Source organism: Fusarium subglutinans, assembly GCF_013396075.1.
Source record: "Fusarium subglutinans strain NRRL 66333 chromosome Unknown NRRL66333_c0000125, whole genome shotgun sequence".
NCBI lineage: Eukaryota > Fungi > Ascomycota > Sordariomycetes > Hypocreales > Nectriaceae > Fusarium > Fusarium subglutinans.
In genome coordinates, this window is record NW_023502188.1 from 20,420 (window position 1) to 38,853 (window position 18,434).

An 18,434-nucleotide genomic window follows, 5' to 3' on the forward strand; every position below is an offset into this window, starting at 1 on the left:
TTCTTCATGCAGTTCGAGTTCATGACCAATGATAAGACCTTTCGAACAGTCCTTCTTACGCAGGGAGAGTTTAAAAAGCACAATGAACAATCCAAGTCAAAATGTCGCATCGCCATCAGCAGTCAGCTCGATATGATAAATTCCTCATTCAATAAGATGGCAGGCAGACATCTCTGTTTGAGTTGATCGAGAAGAAATCGAAAACAATGGTAACTATACCACATCGCAAAGGAACACTGAACTTTCAGGGCAGAGAGAGAGAGAGAAAAGACAACTTGTACTAGACTACCTAGGTCCGCTCAATAGTCCATATAGAAGAATGCCTGTCACTAAGCTCCCATTTTGTGCTCGAGACTTCCCGAGTCAGAGGTCAATGGCGACATCAGGGTCAAATTATCACTGAAGCTGGTGTTGGCGAGATGGAAAACAGGTTCTGTGCCAACTTGGGTTCGGTTGTGTTGTCCTTGATCCGTAGGGAAAAGGAAGGCAGTATTCCGCCTTCTCAAGCATGGCCAAGCTGGTGGTGCTTTTGAGATGAAGTGATGAAGTCACCCTGGTAGTGACTGGAATTCAAAGGGATGAAGTTGTCTGACCCTCCTTTCAAGGGGTTTCTTGGCAGATGATGACTAAGCTTCGACCTGAGGTAGTACGCAGCAGTAGGAAGAGATAACAGATGTATGTACGGAGTACGGATATAAAACGCTCTGATAGCCTACTAAAAAATGATGTGGGTTGTTTAACGACTGGCCAGCTCGTCCTGTGGCTAACGAGACTTTCGAACTCAGTTAACTATTGAAGACGTCCTCCAGTTCTAACCAGCACTTGACGAAGACGACCAGGTAAAGGGCATATCTTCGGCTTACATGGATCAATATGTGAGCTTTAAAGTAACATTTATATCCATAATAAAAGTTTTACATCCCCAACCGGATAAAGAACATAATAATTACTCTGAAATAGCTCAACAATACTCGCTTTGTAGGCAGGCCGTATAAGTCACAGGGTTTTCTGTAGCTCAGGTGTTTGTCCCCGTAAGCCAATTTGGTTCTTCCCACAATCTAACCCCACCACTTTAAATCAGCACCACATTTACAGACGCGCACTGACGCGATTCAACGCGTGCCGCATCCACTATACATCGGCATCATCTTCTTTGTCGTGCATGCATTGCCATTTTGAGAACCTATCACCCAAGAAGTCAACGTCATTCTCTTAGATTTCTATATTACCTCCCGAGCCAATATAGGTGGCGTGTCTCCCCCGATAGACGAGATGGCCCCGGCATCATCACGTCGCCGCCGCCGATCTGATACAGACAACACCGACGATGAAGCCGAAACTCATCATGGACACCGCTCGTATGCCGACGATATTAGCTCTTCCAAGCGCCCTAGGCTTGACGAAGATGGTGAAAACGACGTAACCCCCGAGCAACCCCATCACGGGAAAGTGAACGGTGCACCGAACGGAAATGATATGGATGATGATGGCTTTCAACCAGGCGCCATCGTTAGAGTCAGCGTGCAAAACTTTGTCACCTACGAAAAGGCAGAATTTCTGCCTGGTCCTCACCTCAACATGGTGGTTGGCCCAAATGGTACTGGAAAGAGCTCTTTGGTCTGCGCTATCTGTCTGGGTCTAGGCTACAGCCCGAAACACCTTGGTCGTGCTGGTTCAGTCAAAGAGTTTGTTAAACATGGAAAAGATACAGCCACAATTGAAATCGAACTCTACAGGCGACCGAACCATCGCAAGAACTACATCATCAAGGTTCAAATTCGTCGAGAACAGAACAATCAGAAATGGTGGCTCAATGGTAAAGAAACCAGCCACAAGGAAGTGCAACGGTTGATACGCAAGTTGAAGATTCAGGTAGATAACCTGTGCCAATTCCTTCCACAGGACAGGGTTGTCGAGTTCGCTGCCTGCACACCTGTGGACCTTTTGCGGGAAACTCTTCGCGCAGCCGCCCCTGAAGAAATGCTAATCTGGCAGAAGCAACTTCAAGGATTGGACAAAGATAAGAAAGAATTAGAACAGGCTGCACATGTCGACGCAGAGACTCTGAGGAACTTGGAGAACCGACAACAAGGTCTCCAAACAGACGTGGACAGGATCCGGGAACGGGAGGAAATCATAGATCAGGTCAAAAATCTTAAGTCGGCCTTGGTTTTTGCCAAGTACTCGGAGGCTCGTACAAGACACAAAGATGCCAAAGAGCGGAAGAAGCTCGCTGAGAGGTCTCTAAGGCGCCTCGAACACGACGCCGGCCCCTCATTACAGGCCGTGAACGAAAAGCAGCTCTATGCCCAGCAAATTGATGAAGCGACATTGGCAAGGAAAACATCATTGAAGAACGCAGAAGACGCTGCGAAAAAGCTGGCGCGTGATGCAAGCACCGCTTCCGACAAACTCAAGGAGTTCGAGAATAGTCTTGACGCCGAACGCAAAGGATTTGACGCCAAGCGAAAGGAATTGGCCCAGTCCAGGTCAAGAATAACCGCTCTCCAGGCTGATATTAGAAACCAGCCAGAAGAGTTTAATCCTTCCGACTTTAATCAAAAAATTGTTGGAAATCTACCCGCGCGATTGTTGATATACGCTAACTACTTGTCTGCAGCGAGGAGAAGAACACAGCCTCAGAGAATTAGAAGGAGAGATACGCGAAGTGTCTAGCCAACGCGAGGAAGTAAAGATCAAGGGCAAAACGATCAACAATGAGATCCGACAAGTGGAGGGCAATATCAAATCTTTGGAAACCCAGCAAGGTCAACAGCTCAATTTCATGCGGAAGAGCTTCCCCGAGCTGGCAACAGCGTGGGCATGGATCCAAGAGCATCAAGGAGACTTTGAAAAGGAGGTTTTTGGCCCACCCATGATCAGTTGTTCCATCAAGGACGACCGATATTCGGATCAGGTGCAATCCCTTCTTCAAGGAGATGACTTTACATGCTTCACAGCACAAACGAAAAATGATTACAAGAAGCTGTCAGACGAGCTCTACCGTGTTCAAAGCTTGTCTGTCGTTATTCGATCTTGTGCTCAGCCTCTCAATGCGTTCTCAAGACCCGTCAGCCTAGATGAGGCAAGCGACCTGGGTCTTGACGGGTTTGCCATCGACTTTCTTGAGGGACCCGAACCGGTTCTAGCAATGCTCTGTGCTGAAAAGAGGCTTCACCAGTCGGGAGTATCTCTCCGGGATCACAATGATGCTCAGTACGATCGTCTGGTCAGAAGCGGCAGAGTTAACTCCTGGGCAGCCGGTAACCAGTCTTTTATCGTCAGGAGACGCAAAGAATATGGACCCCAGGCCATGACCGCCGTCACCAAGAACATCCCACCCGGGAGATTCTGGACCTCACAGCCCATCGACGCCCAAGAGAAGCAAGAAATGAACAAGCGATTGGCTGAGTTGAATGGTGAAAGAGACATTTTGAAACAGCAATACCATGAGTTGCAAGAGAAGATCCAAGCCATCGAGGACCGACGGACCAGCATTCACGATAATATTGTAAGTCAAGGCTGCAGATTGGTCCGATCCGCTTTCATGCTAATGGAATCCAGAGGCGACTCAAGTCAGAAAAGAATGCCCTGCAAAAAGAATACCAAAAATGGCAGTCTCTGCCTGAGAAGATCGGTGAGAGCCACTGAATGATGGTATCCCGCAAATTTACTGATACGATTGACTAGAATCCGAGGAGCGCTCCAAGAGGGCTCATGAACAATCCTTGCAAGATGCACGCAAACGAATGGTCGACATTCGTTATGACTGGGACGAAGCGGTGCTCCGTCGGGCTGATATTGTTCTTCGCCACAAGGAAGCCATTGAAAACATAAGAAGAGCACATCAGGCACTCCTCGAAGCCGAAATCCGCGGCATTGAAGCCTACTCTGATGTCGAAGGCCTCAAAGGCCGAAATGCACATATCATGCAGCGCCTGGATGCTGAAAAGGAGATACTACAACAGGCCACCGATGACGCCAGTCGAGCGCGCGACGAGGGCAACCGTCTCTCCGACGAGGTCCAGCAAGTCCTTGAACATGAGCCAGAGAAGCGCGAGTTATTTTCACAACTCTGCGAAAATAAGTCTTCCCAAAATATTCAAGAGGAAATTGGAGGAGAAGAGGCGAAACTTGAAATGATACACGTCGCCAATCCCAATATAATACGGGAGTTCGAAAAACGCGCTGAGGAAATCGATCGTTTAACACGAAAGATAGCTGGATCCAACGATCAGCTGCAGGGGCTGAGCCAGGAAATCGACGAATTGAAATCCAGATGGGAACCACGACTTGACGAACTAGTTTCAAAGATTAACGACGCTTTTGCATACAACTTTGAGCAAATAAGTTGTGCCGGTGAGGTTCGTGTTCACAAGCCAGAGGACTTTGACGCCTGGGCTTTAGACATCATGGTTCGTTTTCGGTACGTCTTGCCCTTCCTTTCCTGACTTATCTTTGCCCGATTCTAACCTGTGACTTCCAGCGAAAATGAAACCCTTCAACAGCTAACAGCACATCGACAATCCGGTGGCGAGCGAGCTGTCTCCACCATCTTCTTCCTTATGGCTCTTCAATCTCTAGCCCAGTCACCGTTCCGTGTTGTGGATGAGATCAACCAGGGCATGGACCCTCGCAACGAGCGTATGGTACACGAACGAATGGTCGAGATCGCATGCCGTGAGCACTCAAGTCAATACTTTCTCATTACTCCGAAACTCTTGACAGGTCTGCGCTATGACCCCAAGATGCGCGTTCTTTGTATTGCGAGTGGGGAGCACATGCCTCGCGAGGGGCGTAAACTTGATTTTAGACGATGCTTGAATATTCAGAAGGGTCTTACGGCCGCTTCTGCTTAAGGCGTGAGCTCAGGCGTTGCTTCTTTCTCATACTCTAACGACAGCAAGTAGTGGATCAAAGCCGGTTTGTATCGTTCTGTGCGGCATGGGTAGGAGACTAGGCGAAAAGGATTGGAAGTCCACGAGGACATAGGATGGTTTTGTTAGCATTAATAGACACTAGAGGGAGGTATGATATTCCGGGACTGCCGTGTCCTGCCTTTATTCTTGATTTGTCCCCCTTTGAAACGACTTGATCGGATAAGTATGTCCAGGTTTACACTCAATAAGCATGGGTGGAGAAGAGGGAGGAAGGTGAATACTTCGAGTTTAAACTAGACAAAACTTCATTTATTCATTGACGCTTCTTCCAACCATACGTTGCCTCGTGCTATAAAGTGGGATCCTCCTATAAAAGGCAAAGACACCATCCATGCCTATCTTCTTTCCCTTACTACCACAGAACCGATGAATAGAAAAAGGTCTCTTATTTTACATGCGGTGTTCTTCAAACATGTAGTAGAACAACAAAATCCGCCAACCCAACTCGAGAAGTGGAAAAGAGCAGGAATAGACTACCAGCCACTCTTCGAAATGCACTAAATTTCAGGGAATCAACCAAGCTGAAAAGTGCAAAATGAAACAGAAAGAAATCCCGAATATAATAACAAAAAAAGGTTTGTCTGTTAACTGACACAATAAACTCCATTTCCACCTTTGCAAAGATCAGGGAGTACAGAGACTGACCATTAGCCCGGATAAATCAAAACGAAGACGGTGGGTATATTCGAGTCATGAAAGCGTATCGGCAGCCTGGAAGTGCTTCGAATTAGGGGTGTCGGGGCTTTTCACCATCACTGTGGTGTTCCTCAGTATCAAGTCTTTTGCGCCAATCCGCGAGGCTCTCGCTAAGGCCAACACCTGCAGCGGTATCGTTGTCCTTCTTGACAGCAGAGGTAGTGTCGAAATCAAAGTTGGTGCTCAGTCGATAGTTCTTGTTTGTTGCTTCCCATTGACTCCGAAGGGTCTCAAGTTCGTTGGCAAGGCTGTCCAAGGCAGCACTGTTTCTAGCTTCCAGACCACCATTCCCACTGGTGGTGCCTCCGTAAATACTCTCACCTTCGGAACTTTCTTGCCTCGAATGCCCCAGTCCTAACCCATTAGCACTTGCAGCCATCTCGGAGTTCAAGCTTGGCACTTGACGACTGCGTCGGCGGTAGTTATCGACAGAGTGCTCGACCTGATCTAGTAGAAGGGCCACTTTCTGTTCAGCATCGCTAGCGCGTTGCTCCAGTAGCGCATTCTCTGATTGTAATTGTTCAAGATCCTTGCGATGGTTGCTCAACTTCTGTGTGGCCTCTTCGCTGTTCTTTAAAGCTGTTTCGCGGTGATGATTGGTCTCCTGGAGTTCTGTTTGAAGACCAAGGATTCGCTTCTCCATTTGAGCAGAAGACTCTTGGAGCTCTGTCTCGAGGCTTCGAATGCGCGCCTCAAGTTCGACTTTCTCGTTCTCCCAACGAGGCGAGGTAGAGGTTGTGCTACTCTGAACACGGTCTTCCAGCTCCTCAATCTCTGTCTTCAGACGGCCATTCTCTGTTTTATATCGGGATAATTGATCCTTGAGCTGCTTGAGCATCTTCTCGGTGCCTTTGACATAGTGCACAGCTGACTGGTAATCGCTCTCAAGTTGCGAGAGCTTCTCACGCCAAGCAGCCTCGGATTCCTGAATTTGGATTGCAAATGCTTGCTTGGTCTCTTCATGAGCGGCTGATGAGGTGGCGAGCTGAGATTCAAGATCTCTGACACGATTCAAATCAGGCGAGTTCGTTCGTGGGTTGGGAAGATTCCGAGCACGAATAGAAGCGGTTGGGCTTATGCCACGTTCACTGAGGATGTCTTTTAGTGCGTTGTGCTGAACTGTCATCGCGTTTGTTTCAAGTTGTTGAGCGGCCAATTGATTCTTAAGATCGGTGTTGGCTGCCTGTAAGCTTTGTGTATCACGCAGCGCAGATTGAAGCTGCCTTCGAATGGTGACTCCCTCCCGGCTTGACTGTTCTTGGTATTGCTCAAGACCAGCAATACGTTCTTCTGCACCACGTAACTTGTGAACTACAGCCTCGAGGTCCTGTTGAGATTTCTTGACCAACTCGTTCGAGGTGGTGAGCTGATTCTGCAAAGCAGCAATGCGCTCGGCATCTGCCTTGCTTGATCCAGAAACGTCCCGAGCAGAAATTTTGTCGAGGCCAGCAAGAACAGCTTGACGGTTCGTTCTAGCCTCAGCTGCGTGTTTTTCTGAAAGCTCTTCCGCATCGCGTAGACGCTGGGTGGTAGCTACTAGTTCCGCAGTAAGAGCTTCATGCTCAAACTTAAGCTTGTTGAGTTGTGCTTCAATCTTCTCTCTCTGAGATCGTTCTTCAGCGAGCTTCGATTCCAGAAGGCCTGTCGAGTCTTCTGATGCTAAAATTGCAGCTCGGAGGGAATCAAAGGCTTCACTATGGTCCTTTGAGCTTCCAATGGCTTCGTCGTACTTCTGTTGCACATCATTCTTCTCGATGCGTAGAAGTTCAACAGCAGCGGCAACTTCAGCGTGCGCAACTGAATGCTCTCGTGCTTCGTGCTGGGCAAGATGCAGCTCAGCCTTGAGGCGCTCAACTTCTGTTGAGGTTTGTTGTTTATAACTTTCCAATTCTGCCATGCGCTTTTGGGCTGCATTCGAGGTGTCGTCTGCCAACTGTCGTGCCTTCTTCTCGGAATCAAGTTCGCTCTTCGCAGAATCGAGTCGTGACTGAAGATCTTTCTGAATGTGTAGTGCAGTTGCAAGCTTTCTGCTCAACTCACTAGACCTTCCTTCAAAATCGTCTCTTGGGCCATCAAGCTGTGGTGTGCTTGCTGAACTTGCTCCTAGGTGAGCAGCCAGCTTAGCTTTAGAATAAACAGCTTCTTGAATGGCAGCATCGCGCTGCTTTTCGGCCTCGGCAATCTGCTTCGCTGCAATTACGGCTTGCTTGTCTACTGCGGTCTGAACATTTGCTAATTCAGATCGCATTGCCAGTAAAGCCTCAATAAGCGGTCGGTCTTCGTCGTCAAAAGTTTCGGTGGCCTTGTTATCGAGCAGAGGGCTGTATGAAGTATTGGGCACGTAGCCAGCTTTGCGCGCGAGCTCTAACTCCGAAGCATACCATGCGTTCCTGTTTCGGGCCGAGTCCAGTTCCTTTAAAAGAACAACTGTTTGCGAGTTTCTACCAGAAGACCGCCTGGAAAGGGGATTGCTTGGCTGTCTCACGGGGACTGGCGGCGATGCTGGGCGGGGTGTCATTGCCGGCTTGAGAGCGACATCTGGAGGGGCATCACCCGCTCCTTGAGGACGGGTTTGTTGAGCTGGCTTCGCCTTAGATGGGTCTCCATTGACTTGATCCTGCCTTGAGCCAGCGCGCGCATTTTGCTGGACTGGCGTTCGTCGACCGTTCGATATGGGGCTTTCTGTTTCATTGATCACCTCTCGTGTGATAGGCGACCCGGAGTGCATTGTCCTTGGAGAACCCGAAGCTCCACTGCGCTCAGCGGACTGTCCTCTAACTCGTGCAACTGCGGACACGTCAACCGTAGGCCTAGCGGGCATCGGCCCTTGAGGGGGAGGGCCAGATGGAGGCATGGCTGAAGCTCTGGGAAGTTTTGTGCCGGCGGTTGCAGACTGGGGGTTTTCTGCGTCACCGTTATTGGGTGGCGATCGTTGCCCATTAGCTGGAGCAGAAGCACCTCCGACAATCAACTTCCTTGAATCCGTTGGCCCGTTCGATCCATCTCGTGCAGGATGTGGCCGGCTGCCTTCGCTCGCACTTGGTCTACGTGAACCTTGAGCTCGTTGCTGAGCCGGCTGCTGCGCATCGTTCGGATATCGGATCTTCGAGGTATCCAAAACATAGAGAAGGCCCAAGTCGCTGACAGATGTAGTTGCTGAACTTGGCTCTCCGCCGAGGACCACAATTGATTTGCCAACGGTTGTCATACTATGTCCAGAACGAGGAGATGGGGAAGGGCCCATGTTCTGAAATGTGTACCATCGTCTTGATGATATCCTAAAAGCTGCGAGGTCGCCAAGATCTGTGCCTTCTTCTGTTCGTCCTCCGAAGACATACATCACATCGTCTACCAGAGCAGCAGCGTGCCCCTCGCGTGGTGCTGGGATATAGCCAATGCAGTCAAATTGAGACCACTTGTTGAGAGCTGGATCGTAACACCAAACATCGTTGAACCATTGGAAGCCATTCGTACCGCCAAAACTACCAGGGTGTTAGCTTTATTCGATACAACCCGGCATTGATACTTACAGATACATCTTGTCGTTAAACGTGATCATGGTATGATTGGTACGGGCCGCGGGCATCTTGGGGCTTGTCTCGCCCTGGACCAGGATTTCCCAGCGATTATTTGGCATCTGAAGCTGGTTGAGATCGAATGCTGAAAGATCGTTCATAAACAACCCCTCAACTTGGCCGCCGAATACGTAAATTTTAGAGCCCAAGATGTTGAGCGAGTGGCCATAGCGACCTGAAGGTCGCGGCCCAGCTGGTAGAGCGCGTGACCATTGTCTTGTTGCTAGGTTAAGGTTAGAGAATAGAAACCCCTACAAATGGGCAAGCTTACAGGTGTTTAAAAGATAGAGTGTCTCGTCAAGAACGTCAGCCTCGTCAATCTTAGTGTCGCCTCCGTATACGATGAACGCATTGCCGACAAGCAGGCTCAAGTGTCCAACCCTTGGGCCAGGTCCCTCAGCCGTGGTTGCCAACGGGTAGCATGCCATGTTACCTCCAGCCTCAATCATCCAGAGATCACCTTTGACTGTTGACCCGTTGATCAGACCACCCATGAGGTACACATCTCCTTCTTTAGACGACACGGAGTTCACTGCAGCGCCATATCGAGGGAAGGGAGAAGGGTGTGTCGAAGTATATGTCAATCGGCGTTGTGACCAAGGGTATAGAGATGCATTAGGACCGTTGATGGGGGTGCCATTTCGGACCTAAGGACAGCTCAATGATTAGGATATCCTGACATAATTTAATGCAAGAACGGGTAGAAAACTCACTGATGTATCGCTGTTTTGTTGGATTGGTTGGTCAGCACTCCCACCACGGCGTCCATGTCCATGGCCATGGCCATGGCTATGATCGGGACTACCGTTACTGCCTTCGTTATCGATTGAGTTCAAGCTCCCAGTTGGGGTTGCGCGATGTTGTAGAGAGCTCTTCTCAGCAGTACGGGCGCTGACACTTTGGATCGACCCTTGAGAACCAGATCCTGCGTCGCGACTTGCAGGCTGCGACCTCTCTGGATGCTTTTTTGATTTGAATAGGAAGGCCATGGTTTATCGCAAGCAGCCGCCGAGCGGCTAGAAATCGATTCGAAAGCAGTATGGAACAATTCGCGAGAGTAATGCGATAGGAGGTCGCGGAGATAGTGCGTTGTCGTGATGCAGTCGTCGCGTGGGTCAGGGATCGTTAGGAGACGAAGCAAATATCCCGACAAGTGAGTTCCAGCCACAAGGATAGTAGCAAGAATCAATATTCGAATTTCGAAGTGGCTGGGCCAGCATTGGTAGGCTTGTGGATAGAACTGCGTATTGTTCTTTGGGAATTCCAGAGACGTGGTCAGCCTCCCGGATTCCGGTCTTCGAGAGAGGGGGCTGGCTTCGAGGCAGCCGATGCGCTGGTGCACGTCGTAAAGGAGCAAATGCTTTCTAGATCGATCTTCGACGGCGCGGGTAACGGGCGTTTGAAGCAGATTCAGGAATTCAGACGCTAACGAAGGGAAACGGTGACGATGCGCAAATAAAGAGCCCCTGTTAGGTTGGCGTAGGAAAAGATGTGAGATGAAAAGAAAGTGGTGATGGTCAGGTACGAAATGAGTAAGGTAGCCAACAAAAGCCTACGACAGCTGTAGCGGAACGGAAACTGGCAGCGCAAAAGACGGATGGGGCTTGACTTTAGGTGCCTAGTTGGTCCTTGTCAACCTCCTATGGTGGCCTCGGCGACCTTTCGCCTCCTGTTGCTAGCTGGCTGTCTTTTAAAGGCCAGCCCTTTCACTTCTATACCCTGGTGGTCCCAACCAATTATCATAGATTCCACCGCGCCCCTGGACGTTGGAGACCGGCGTCAGTTAAGACCCGACAATATTTAGGGGTTCCACGCAAACCAGTCAATGTACAGTGCCATTGAGCACAGTCTTGGAGTGGCTATAGTTAGGAAAATGTTTTTTTTGAATAACTCGACTCGGGCCACTTGGCTCAAGAAAGTTCTTTCATGTGCCATGCGTGCCAACTGGCAAAACTTGAACATTTATAGTGTCTCGAGTCCATTCTACAGTGCTATCCTTCATGTATTGTGGCACATCCTGCCGAGGGCTACCTACAGGTAACACAACATCGTCATTGCTGATCGAAGCTCTTATCCCATGTCACAAGGGAAACAAATTACTGCCCACCGCCAGGGCCATTATCTAAATACCTTACCTTATAATTGGCGACAAGACGGTGTCCCGACTTCGCATTCAACTTTTCGCCAGGGTCTCTTTGTTCCTTGCATCTTGAAGGTGGAGACACCCTGGGCACTGGGAACAGGAAGCTGAAGATATTCGTCCAATCAGCTAGGCTTTGTGCCCCTTTCGTACATTGTGCCTGGCAGCAAGGTGCACTTGGCCTATTTAAGGTCTGAGCATGCACATGCGGTACAAGTATGATACGGATTTCAAGTTACGCATATTCTGAAGCCAGAGAAAGGAGTTGTTGGTCAAGAAACTGTACCGCTAAACACAAGTTCCATACAACCGTTTTAGTTCTTGTTACTAACTGCAGAGGAGAAAAGGTTACGAAACGGTTGAACTTCTCCAACTTTGTGACTAATTTTCATATGCTTTTGTCAGGTAAGAACTAAGTTAATACTACCCTTATTTATGGTTGGTGTCTTTAATTAGTAGACTCTCAGTGGTAAACGGAATATACTAAGCTACCCAACCTTAAAGGTGCTCTTAGTGGGTATGCCGTTCACTTATTCTTTGCTCACTACTGTACCTATTGAACATCACATCACTCGTCTTCCACCAGAGAAACGGGCAGCTTCCAATGTTAGCTTTCAGATGTAAGTCATACCAAGTACGTGCTCCGTACTCTCATATTCTCCAATCAGGCTTCAGTCACCCCGACTGCACACGTACCGACTAGGTACGAAGTCTTAAAGCTTTGTTTCCTCGTCTCGACGGAATTGGAATCACGAAGCCTGCCCGTCCGCTAACGCAGGATACCTTATCCTCATTGGGTGGCCAGGATGTGGTTTCATGTTTCTCGGGCGCTAACATCGTCAAACCCAACGGTCTACGCACGCCAAGGTAAAATTACCTACTTCTTAAGTTCTTCCCTCTGGCTTAGCCCCACCGAACTCCCTCTCGAATGAACGATGTAATTAAAATAATAAAGGGGTGGAAATCCGGCGCCCCGTTAACATAGTAGCGAGCACTTACCAGGCAGGTACCTTTGGTAAGTTAGTAGGTGGTATATATGATGTTTCTCATAAACCGGAATAATCCAGCCAAACGTACGGGGTACACTCCGCAACATTCTATAACAGATACCCGGCAACTTCACTCCGTAGGTAGTGGTCAGCAGATCTCACAGCCTAGTTCTAGCCTCAAACCCAGTCCTTTATAATAGACTACCTATCGGGGATTCGTAGACTCCGATCAATATTTGGTCTGCATTGTAAACACATTGATTATCCATTTTGGCGTCACCAGTGGCAAGACCATAAGCCATTACAGTTGAAATTAAGACAACCTTCACACACAAGTGTCAGATACATAAGCATACATCATGCCTTCTGTATTTCACAGTCGTAGCGGCGGTATTAAGGTAGGCTCATAGGCGAGGGGAGAAGAAACCTCAGCGAGCTCGAGGGACTAACAAGCCACATGGTGATCACGTGTAGCCATCTTGTCCAGTGTTGTGGCTTGCTACTTGAGCCCACCTCGTGGTAATGGGCTGGCCAGATAAGCTAAAAGAGCTTCGTGCCTCTGTCCTACGTGACATAATAACTTGGGTTGGCTCAATATATATGGTGTTTTTGTACTACCTACTGGAGTTTAGGTGCGTTTAGCACCTTGCTTCGAGATCGGAAGTTTTCTTACGCCCTCTGGCCAGCCAGCCAGGATTTCAATTGGAGCGGGCCCCAGTAAGGCCCATCACCTTAGGTGAGCTAGGGAGGAAATAAAACTCAGGACCTTGACCATAAGCGATAAAACCTTTGGGTAAATCTAGCCCAAGTTTAGGAAACATTCTGCTGAATTTATTTTGACACCCTATGTCAATGCCCGATGTTTTCTTGCTCCCTGAGGTCGATGTCGGTAACAATAACATTAGTTACCCTATGTCCATACCAAACCTTATACTGGCCAGTGTTCAAGCATTTGAATGACCAACAAAGTGCTGTTGCACATAAACTGACCTTATTTGAAGCTTTGGAGATATTCCGATCATATTAACTACGATTTATATTGACCTTGCTGTATGCGTGTTGCCTTTGTGGGGAAGTGAAGAAGCCAGCACTAACGGAACCAGATGGTGTACTAGGAATTATTAATTTCTGCCTTTATCCTGGTCAGCCGCCAGCGAACTTTAGACCTCATCATTGGCTTCTCCCAACCACAGTCGAAAGTCCTCCAATTGCTTTTGGGTACTCTACACCTAAACGTAGTGACCTACCCATAGTGACACAGGCTCAAATAGAGGGCTATCATCCGCAATGTCGGCTTGAGCTACACAGAGGGGCCATGACAGCTGTGTCGTTTCAATAGACGTCACTTCCTCCACATATTTACACCTACTCAGCCAGCCAAACCCGCTTCACTGCAAGCTCCTCCACCGACGCTAGACATTTCAATCCGCGCCCGTCACGACAACCCGCGCATCTTGGTCATAGCCAACTACTTGCGTCGATCGCGACAATTTTACGGTTATTCAGGCGTCATGGCGCTGCGATCCGACATGAACGGCACCTCTGCGCCTACAGTTGAGCCCAACGGAGCTGCCTCGGCAGCGCGACCTAGGATGAACGGCCGTTCAACATCGAACGATGCTACCAGGAGCGACGATGATGACCAACGACCGTTGAGCGCGCCAAACCGGCGCAACGGAAGCATGGCGCTCGAGACAAGAGACGACATGGAGCATCACCAGAAAACGCGGCCTGCCAAGCCAATGCTCCTACGGTCGAAGAGTGACTACGCGCCCCGGGCCATGGAAGAGCCTGAGCCAACAGAAGATGACATACCTGAATGGGGTGCTAGACATGGTTTTGAGGACCATTATCAATCGGAGGACATCATATCTCAGCTGGCTAATGTGAGTTTTCCCTCTCAAGAATGTCAATTTGCTGGTCAGTCATCTTGGATACATCCAGCCTCTGTATCATGCTCGACAGTTGCAAGATAAAGAACCACTGGCTGTAGTATGCCGTGGCACGTGGAAATAAGCACCTCGGGCACCAGCCTCGAACCTCTCGGCAATTTGATCACCTGTTAGGTGTCTTCTGTATCAGCCCCGGAGGAATAGATCCATGATCTGGCTCCGACACCATCCGTGCACGATGTTTATATTGCCTTGGGTTTTCCTAGCTAATTATGCCCTCAGAACTGGTATATGTATTTTACCGATAAGCGACATGAGACGACAGGAAAACCTAAACCACTGCAATACGAACTTCAAGATTGGCGGCAGAGAGACAGGTTAAAAACAGTGTCTGCAGCTCTCGCGGTGTGTTTGAATATAGGAGTTGAACCCCCCGACCAGCTCAAGACCAACCCAGGTGCGAAGCTCGAGGCATGGACAGATCCTACAATACCTCCCATCCAGAAAGCCCTCGAGAATATCGGCAAGTCACTTCAGGCGCAGTACGAGACACTTGCGATAAGAGCACGATACAAACAATACCTCGATCCCTCCGTCGAGGAGACAAAGAAATTCTGCATCTCATTACGCAGAAATGCAAAGGACGAACGTGTTTTGCTTCACTACAACGGTCACGGCGTACCCAAGCCAACCGCATCAGGCGAAATTTGGGTTTTTAATAAGAATTACACACAATACATACCTGTATCGCTGTACGACCTGCAACATTGGCTTCAAGCTCCCACCATCTTTGTCTGGGATTGCTCTGAAGCCGGCAACATTCTCAATAACTACCATCGATTTGTTGAGAAGCATGAAGAAGAGGAGGAGGAGGCCGCAGAGCGCGACCCAAACTACACGAAAACCAATTTCAGGCCTTATATTCATCTGGCTGCCTGCGCTGTCAAAGAGAATCTCCCAACAAACCCTCTTTTGCCTGCTGACCTGTTCACAGCTTGCCTCACCACTCCCATTGAGATGGCTCTATGGTTCTTCGTTCTGCAGAACCCCCTCAAGACCAACATCAGCCCAGAGCGGGCCAAAAAACTACCCGGTCGCCTGCAGGAGCGGCGAACACCACTGGGGGAACTTAATTGGATTTTCACTGCTATCACAGACAGCATTGCGTGGACAACACTACCTCGTGATCTCTTCCGGAAATTCTTTCGACAAGACCTGATGGTGGCAGCGCTGTTCCGCAATTTTCTTCTTGCTCAACGCGTCATGACGGTCTATGGATGCCATCCTCAGTCCTATCCTAAGCTACCCGACACCCACCAGCATCCCTTGTGGGAGACCTGGGATCTAGCCGTTGACATGGCATTGGCTCAGCTGCCCATGCTTGAAAAAAAAGAGAGCGAAGGCTTTGATTATGAGTATCAAAATTCAACATTCTTCACAGAACAGCTTACTGCTTTCGATGTTTATCTTACGAGAGGCGATGCGATGGCTCAAAAGTCACCCGACCAGCTACCGGTTGTGCTCCAGGTACTGCTCAGCCAGCAACATCGGGTTCGTGCTCTTATCTTACTCGGCCGGTTTCTTGACCTAGGTCCGTGGTCTGTTCAGCTCGCTCTCAGTATAGGCATCTTCCCGTATGTCCTCAAACTCTTACAGTCGGCTGCGGCCGAGTTAAAGCCGGTTATGGTCTTTATCTGGGCACGTCTGATTGCAGTGGACCTTTCTTGTCAGCAGGACCTCATCAAAGATAGCGGTTATAGCTACTTTGCACAGATTCTGAAACCCTCCGAAGGATTGCCCGTTGTTGACAGCGACGAACACAAGGCAATGTGCGCTTTTATTCTTGCTATGCTATGCAAGGATTACAAAAATGGGCAAATGGTCTGTAACCAAACAGAGATTATGTCATATTGTTTAACTCATCTTCAAAATGAGGAGAACCCTCTTCTGCGTCAGTGGGCTTGTCTCTGTATAAGCCAGCTTTGGCAAGACCTTCCAGAGGCCAAGTGGCGGGGTATCAGGGAGAATGCATACGTCAAGCTCGCTTATCTCGTGAGAGATCCTTGTTGCGAGGTACGGGCAGCGATGATCCATGCCATGACTACATTTCTGGGTATTCCTGATCTGACAGAGGAAGTGGCCCGTATTGAGGAGTCTATCGCATGGACAATACTCGACATGGGTAATGATGGAAGCCCAATGGTCCGCAAGGAGTTCATGGTGTTTCTTTCTCATTTTGCTATTCGCTTCGAGAGCAAGTTCTTAGTCGCAGCTTACGAACAACTGGTTGAGGAGAAGGAGTATCTCATATTTCCTCCCCAGGATGACGGTCAGGAACACAAGATGGGCTTGCATTACGCAAGGCCGGATAATCGCAACAAGGATGGCACCATCAAGCCAATGGCCCATGGTCTATCTCACAACACAGTATATATGGCGTTGTGGAAGCTGGCTCTCATTCTCAGTGTGGATCCTCACCCTGAGGTACAACGCGAAGCGACTATCGTTGTAGACTTTGTTCACAACGCGCTGCTCAGCTCAAAAGTCGGAGTTCAGACGCAGTTAGTCATGGCCGAGATTCGAAAGCGTACGGCAAGGACGGCACACAAGCATACTCCGAGTGCAAGCCAGCGAAATAATTCTCCTGGCACTTCTAACTCGCAGCCTTTACCCTCTCCAGGACTCCTTCGTCGAACTGCGAGCTTGCTTTTCCCATCACTGGTCACCAATGAGGACAAATCAAGACCAACGACCCCGACTTTGCCCCGATCACCATCTCTGAAACTCACGCCGAATCAAATACCGGTACCTGCAGAGCGAAACGATCGACCATCATCGCTGGCTCAATACAACGTCGCGCATGAACCCTATTCAGGCGCATACAAACAGCGGGATCTGATGAAGCCTCCCGCACTGCCTCTCAAGAGCAAATTCCTGGAATGGTCAATTGAGTATTTCCGTGAACCACAGATGAAGCCGAGTGAGGCAGATGAGCCTGGAAGTACCGAATATAATGAGCGTCTTTGGCGAAGAGCTCGGAATGAAACTATTTTCAGAGAAACCCAGCCATTGAAACAACAAGCGGGAAGTCACAAATGGAATAATCAGCTTGGGATCATCAACAATGGTGCTCAACCCGCTAAGATGACGTTCCATCAATTCGAAGATCATCTCGCTGTAGCGGACGACGGCAACACTGTTTATGTATGGGACTGGAAGAAGCAAGGACGATTGAGCCGTTTCAGCAACGGTAATCCAGAAGGCTCAAAAATCAGCGACATGAAGTTCATCAACGAAGACGACCAGGCGATGTTACTGACAGGATCATCTGACGGTGTGATCAGAGTTTATCGCAACTACGAATCGGATCGAGCCATTGAACTTGCATCATCCTGGCGTGCCTTAACACACATGGTCCCCAGTAACGTCAACTCTGGCATGGTGTTCGACTGGCAACAAGTCACTGGTCGAGTCCTTGTTGCTGGCGATGTCCGAGTAATTCGAGTGTGGTATGCCGCTTACGAGACGTGTGTCATGGATATCCCAGCACGCTCGGGCTCCTGCGTGACTTCGCTCACCTCGGATCAAATGACGGGTAACATGTTTGTTGCTGGCTTCGGTGACGGTGCCGTTCGAGTCTTTGACACCAGAAACCGACCTCAAGAGTCCATGGTGCGCAAATGGAAGGATGAGTCAGATCGACAATGGATCAAGAGCGTACATATGCAGCGCGGCGGACAACGCGAGCTCCTGAGTGCAAGCAGAAACGGCAAAGTCAAAATCTGGGATATTCGCATGGATAAGCCGCTGCACTCATTCCAAACAACACGAGACACACTCAGAACAGCCAGTACTCATGAACATCTACCAGTCTTTGCAGTGTAAGTATTAATTCGGCGCAAGGATCATGAATCACAGGGATTGGAACTAACTCGATTGACAGGGGTACATCGGCCCACGCAGTGAAGGTCTTTAATCTTGATGGGCATGAGCTTTCGAATGTTGAGCCCTATTCAAGCTTCCTACAACAGAATCGCAGCTCACCTATATCGGCCACTGCATTCCACCCTCATCGGCCAATTCTTGGATGTGCTGCACGAGGTGATCAACATATTAACTTGTTCACTTGCGAGAAATCGGAGTCTCTGCACCCAAGCTAGCGTCCTTGGGGCGGCAGGTTTCGCTTATAGTAATACATAGAA

General features: G+C 49.1%; 3 protein-coding genes across 3 annotated transcripts; 2 read left to right on the top strand and 1 right to left on the bottom strand.

Moving 5' to 3' along the window:
* Nucleotides 1–1,272: 1,272 nt before the first annotated feature.
* On the top strand, nt 1,273–4,859 carry FSUBG_8819 (structural maintenance of chromosome (SMC); the record flags this gene model as incomplete). The annotated part of the gene is made up of 5 exons (XM_036687265.1): nt 1,273–2,568; nt 2,621–3,511; nt 3,565–3,637; nt 3,691–4,426; nt 4,487–4,859. The coding sequence occupies 5 exons, from the start codon at nt 1,273–1,275 to the stop codon at nt 4,857–4,859; spliced, it is 3,369 nt and encodes a 1,122-aa protein (XP_036535659.1).
* An 808-nt stretch (nt 4,860–5,667) lies between these two features.
* Nucleotides 5,668–10,200, bottom strand: FSUBG_8820 (cell polarity tea1p; the record flags this gene model as incomplete). The annotated part of the gene is made up of 4 exons (XM_036687267.1): nt 5,668–9,118; nt 9,167–9,434; nt 9,483–9,858; nt 9,925–10,200. The coding sequence occupies 4 exons, from the start codon at nt 10,198–10,200 to the stop codon at nt 5,668–5,670; spliced, it is 4,371 nt and encodes a 1,456-aa protein (XP_036535660.1).
* Nucleotides 10,201–13,851: 3,651 nt separating this feature from the next.
* Nucleotides 13,852–18,392, top strand: FSUBG_8821 (regulatory associated mTOR; the record flags this gene model as incomplete). Its single annotated transcript, XM_036687268.1, has 3 exons — nt 13,852–14,226; nt 14,674–18,113; nt 18,176–18,392. 3 exons carry the CDS (start codon nt 13,852–13,854, stop codon nt 18,390–18,392), a joined length of 4,032 nt encoding a protein of 1,343 aa, XP_036535661.1.
* Between the last annotated feature and the right edge of the window lie 42 nt (nt 18,393–18,434).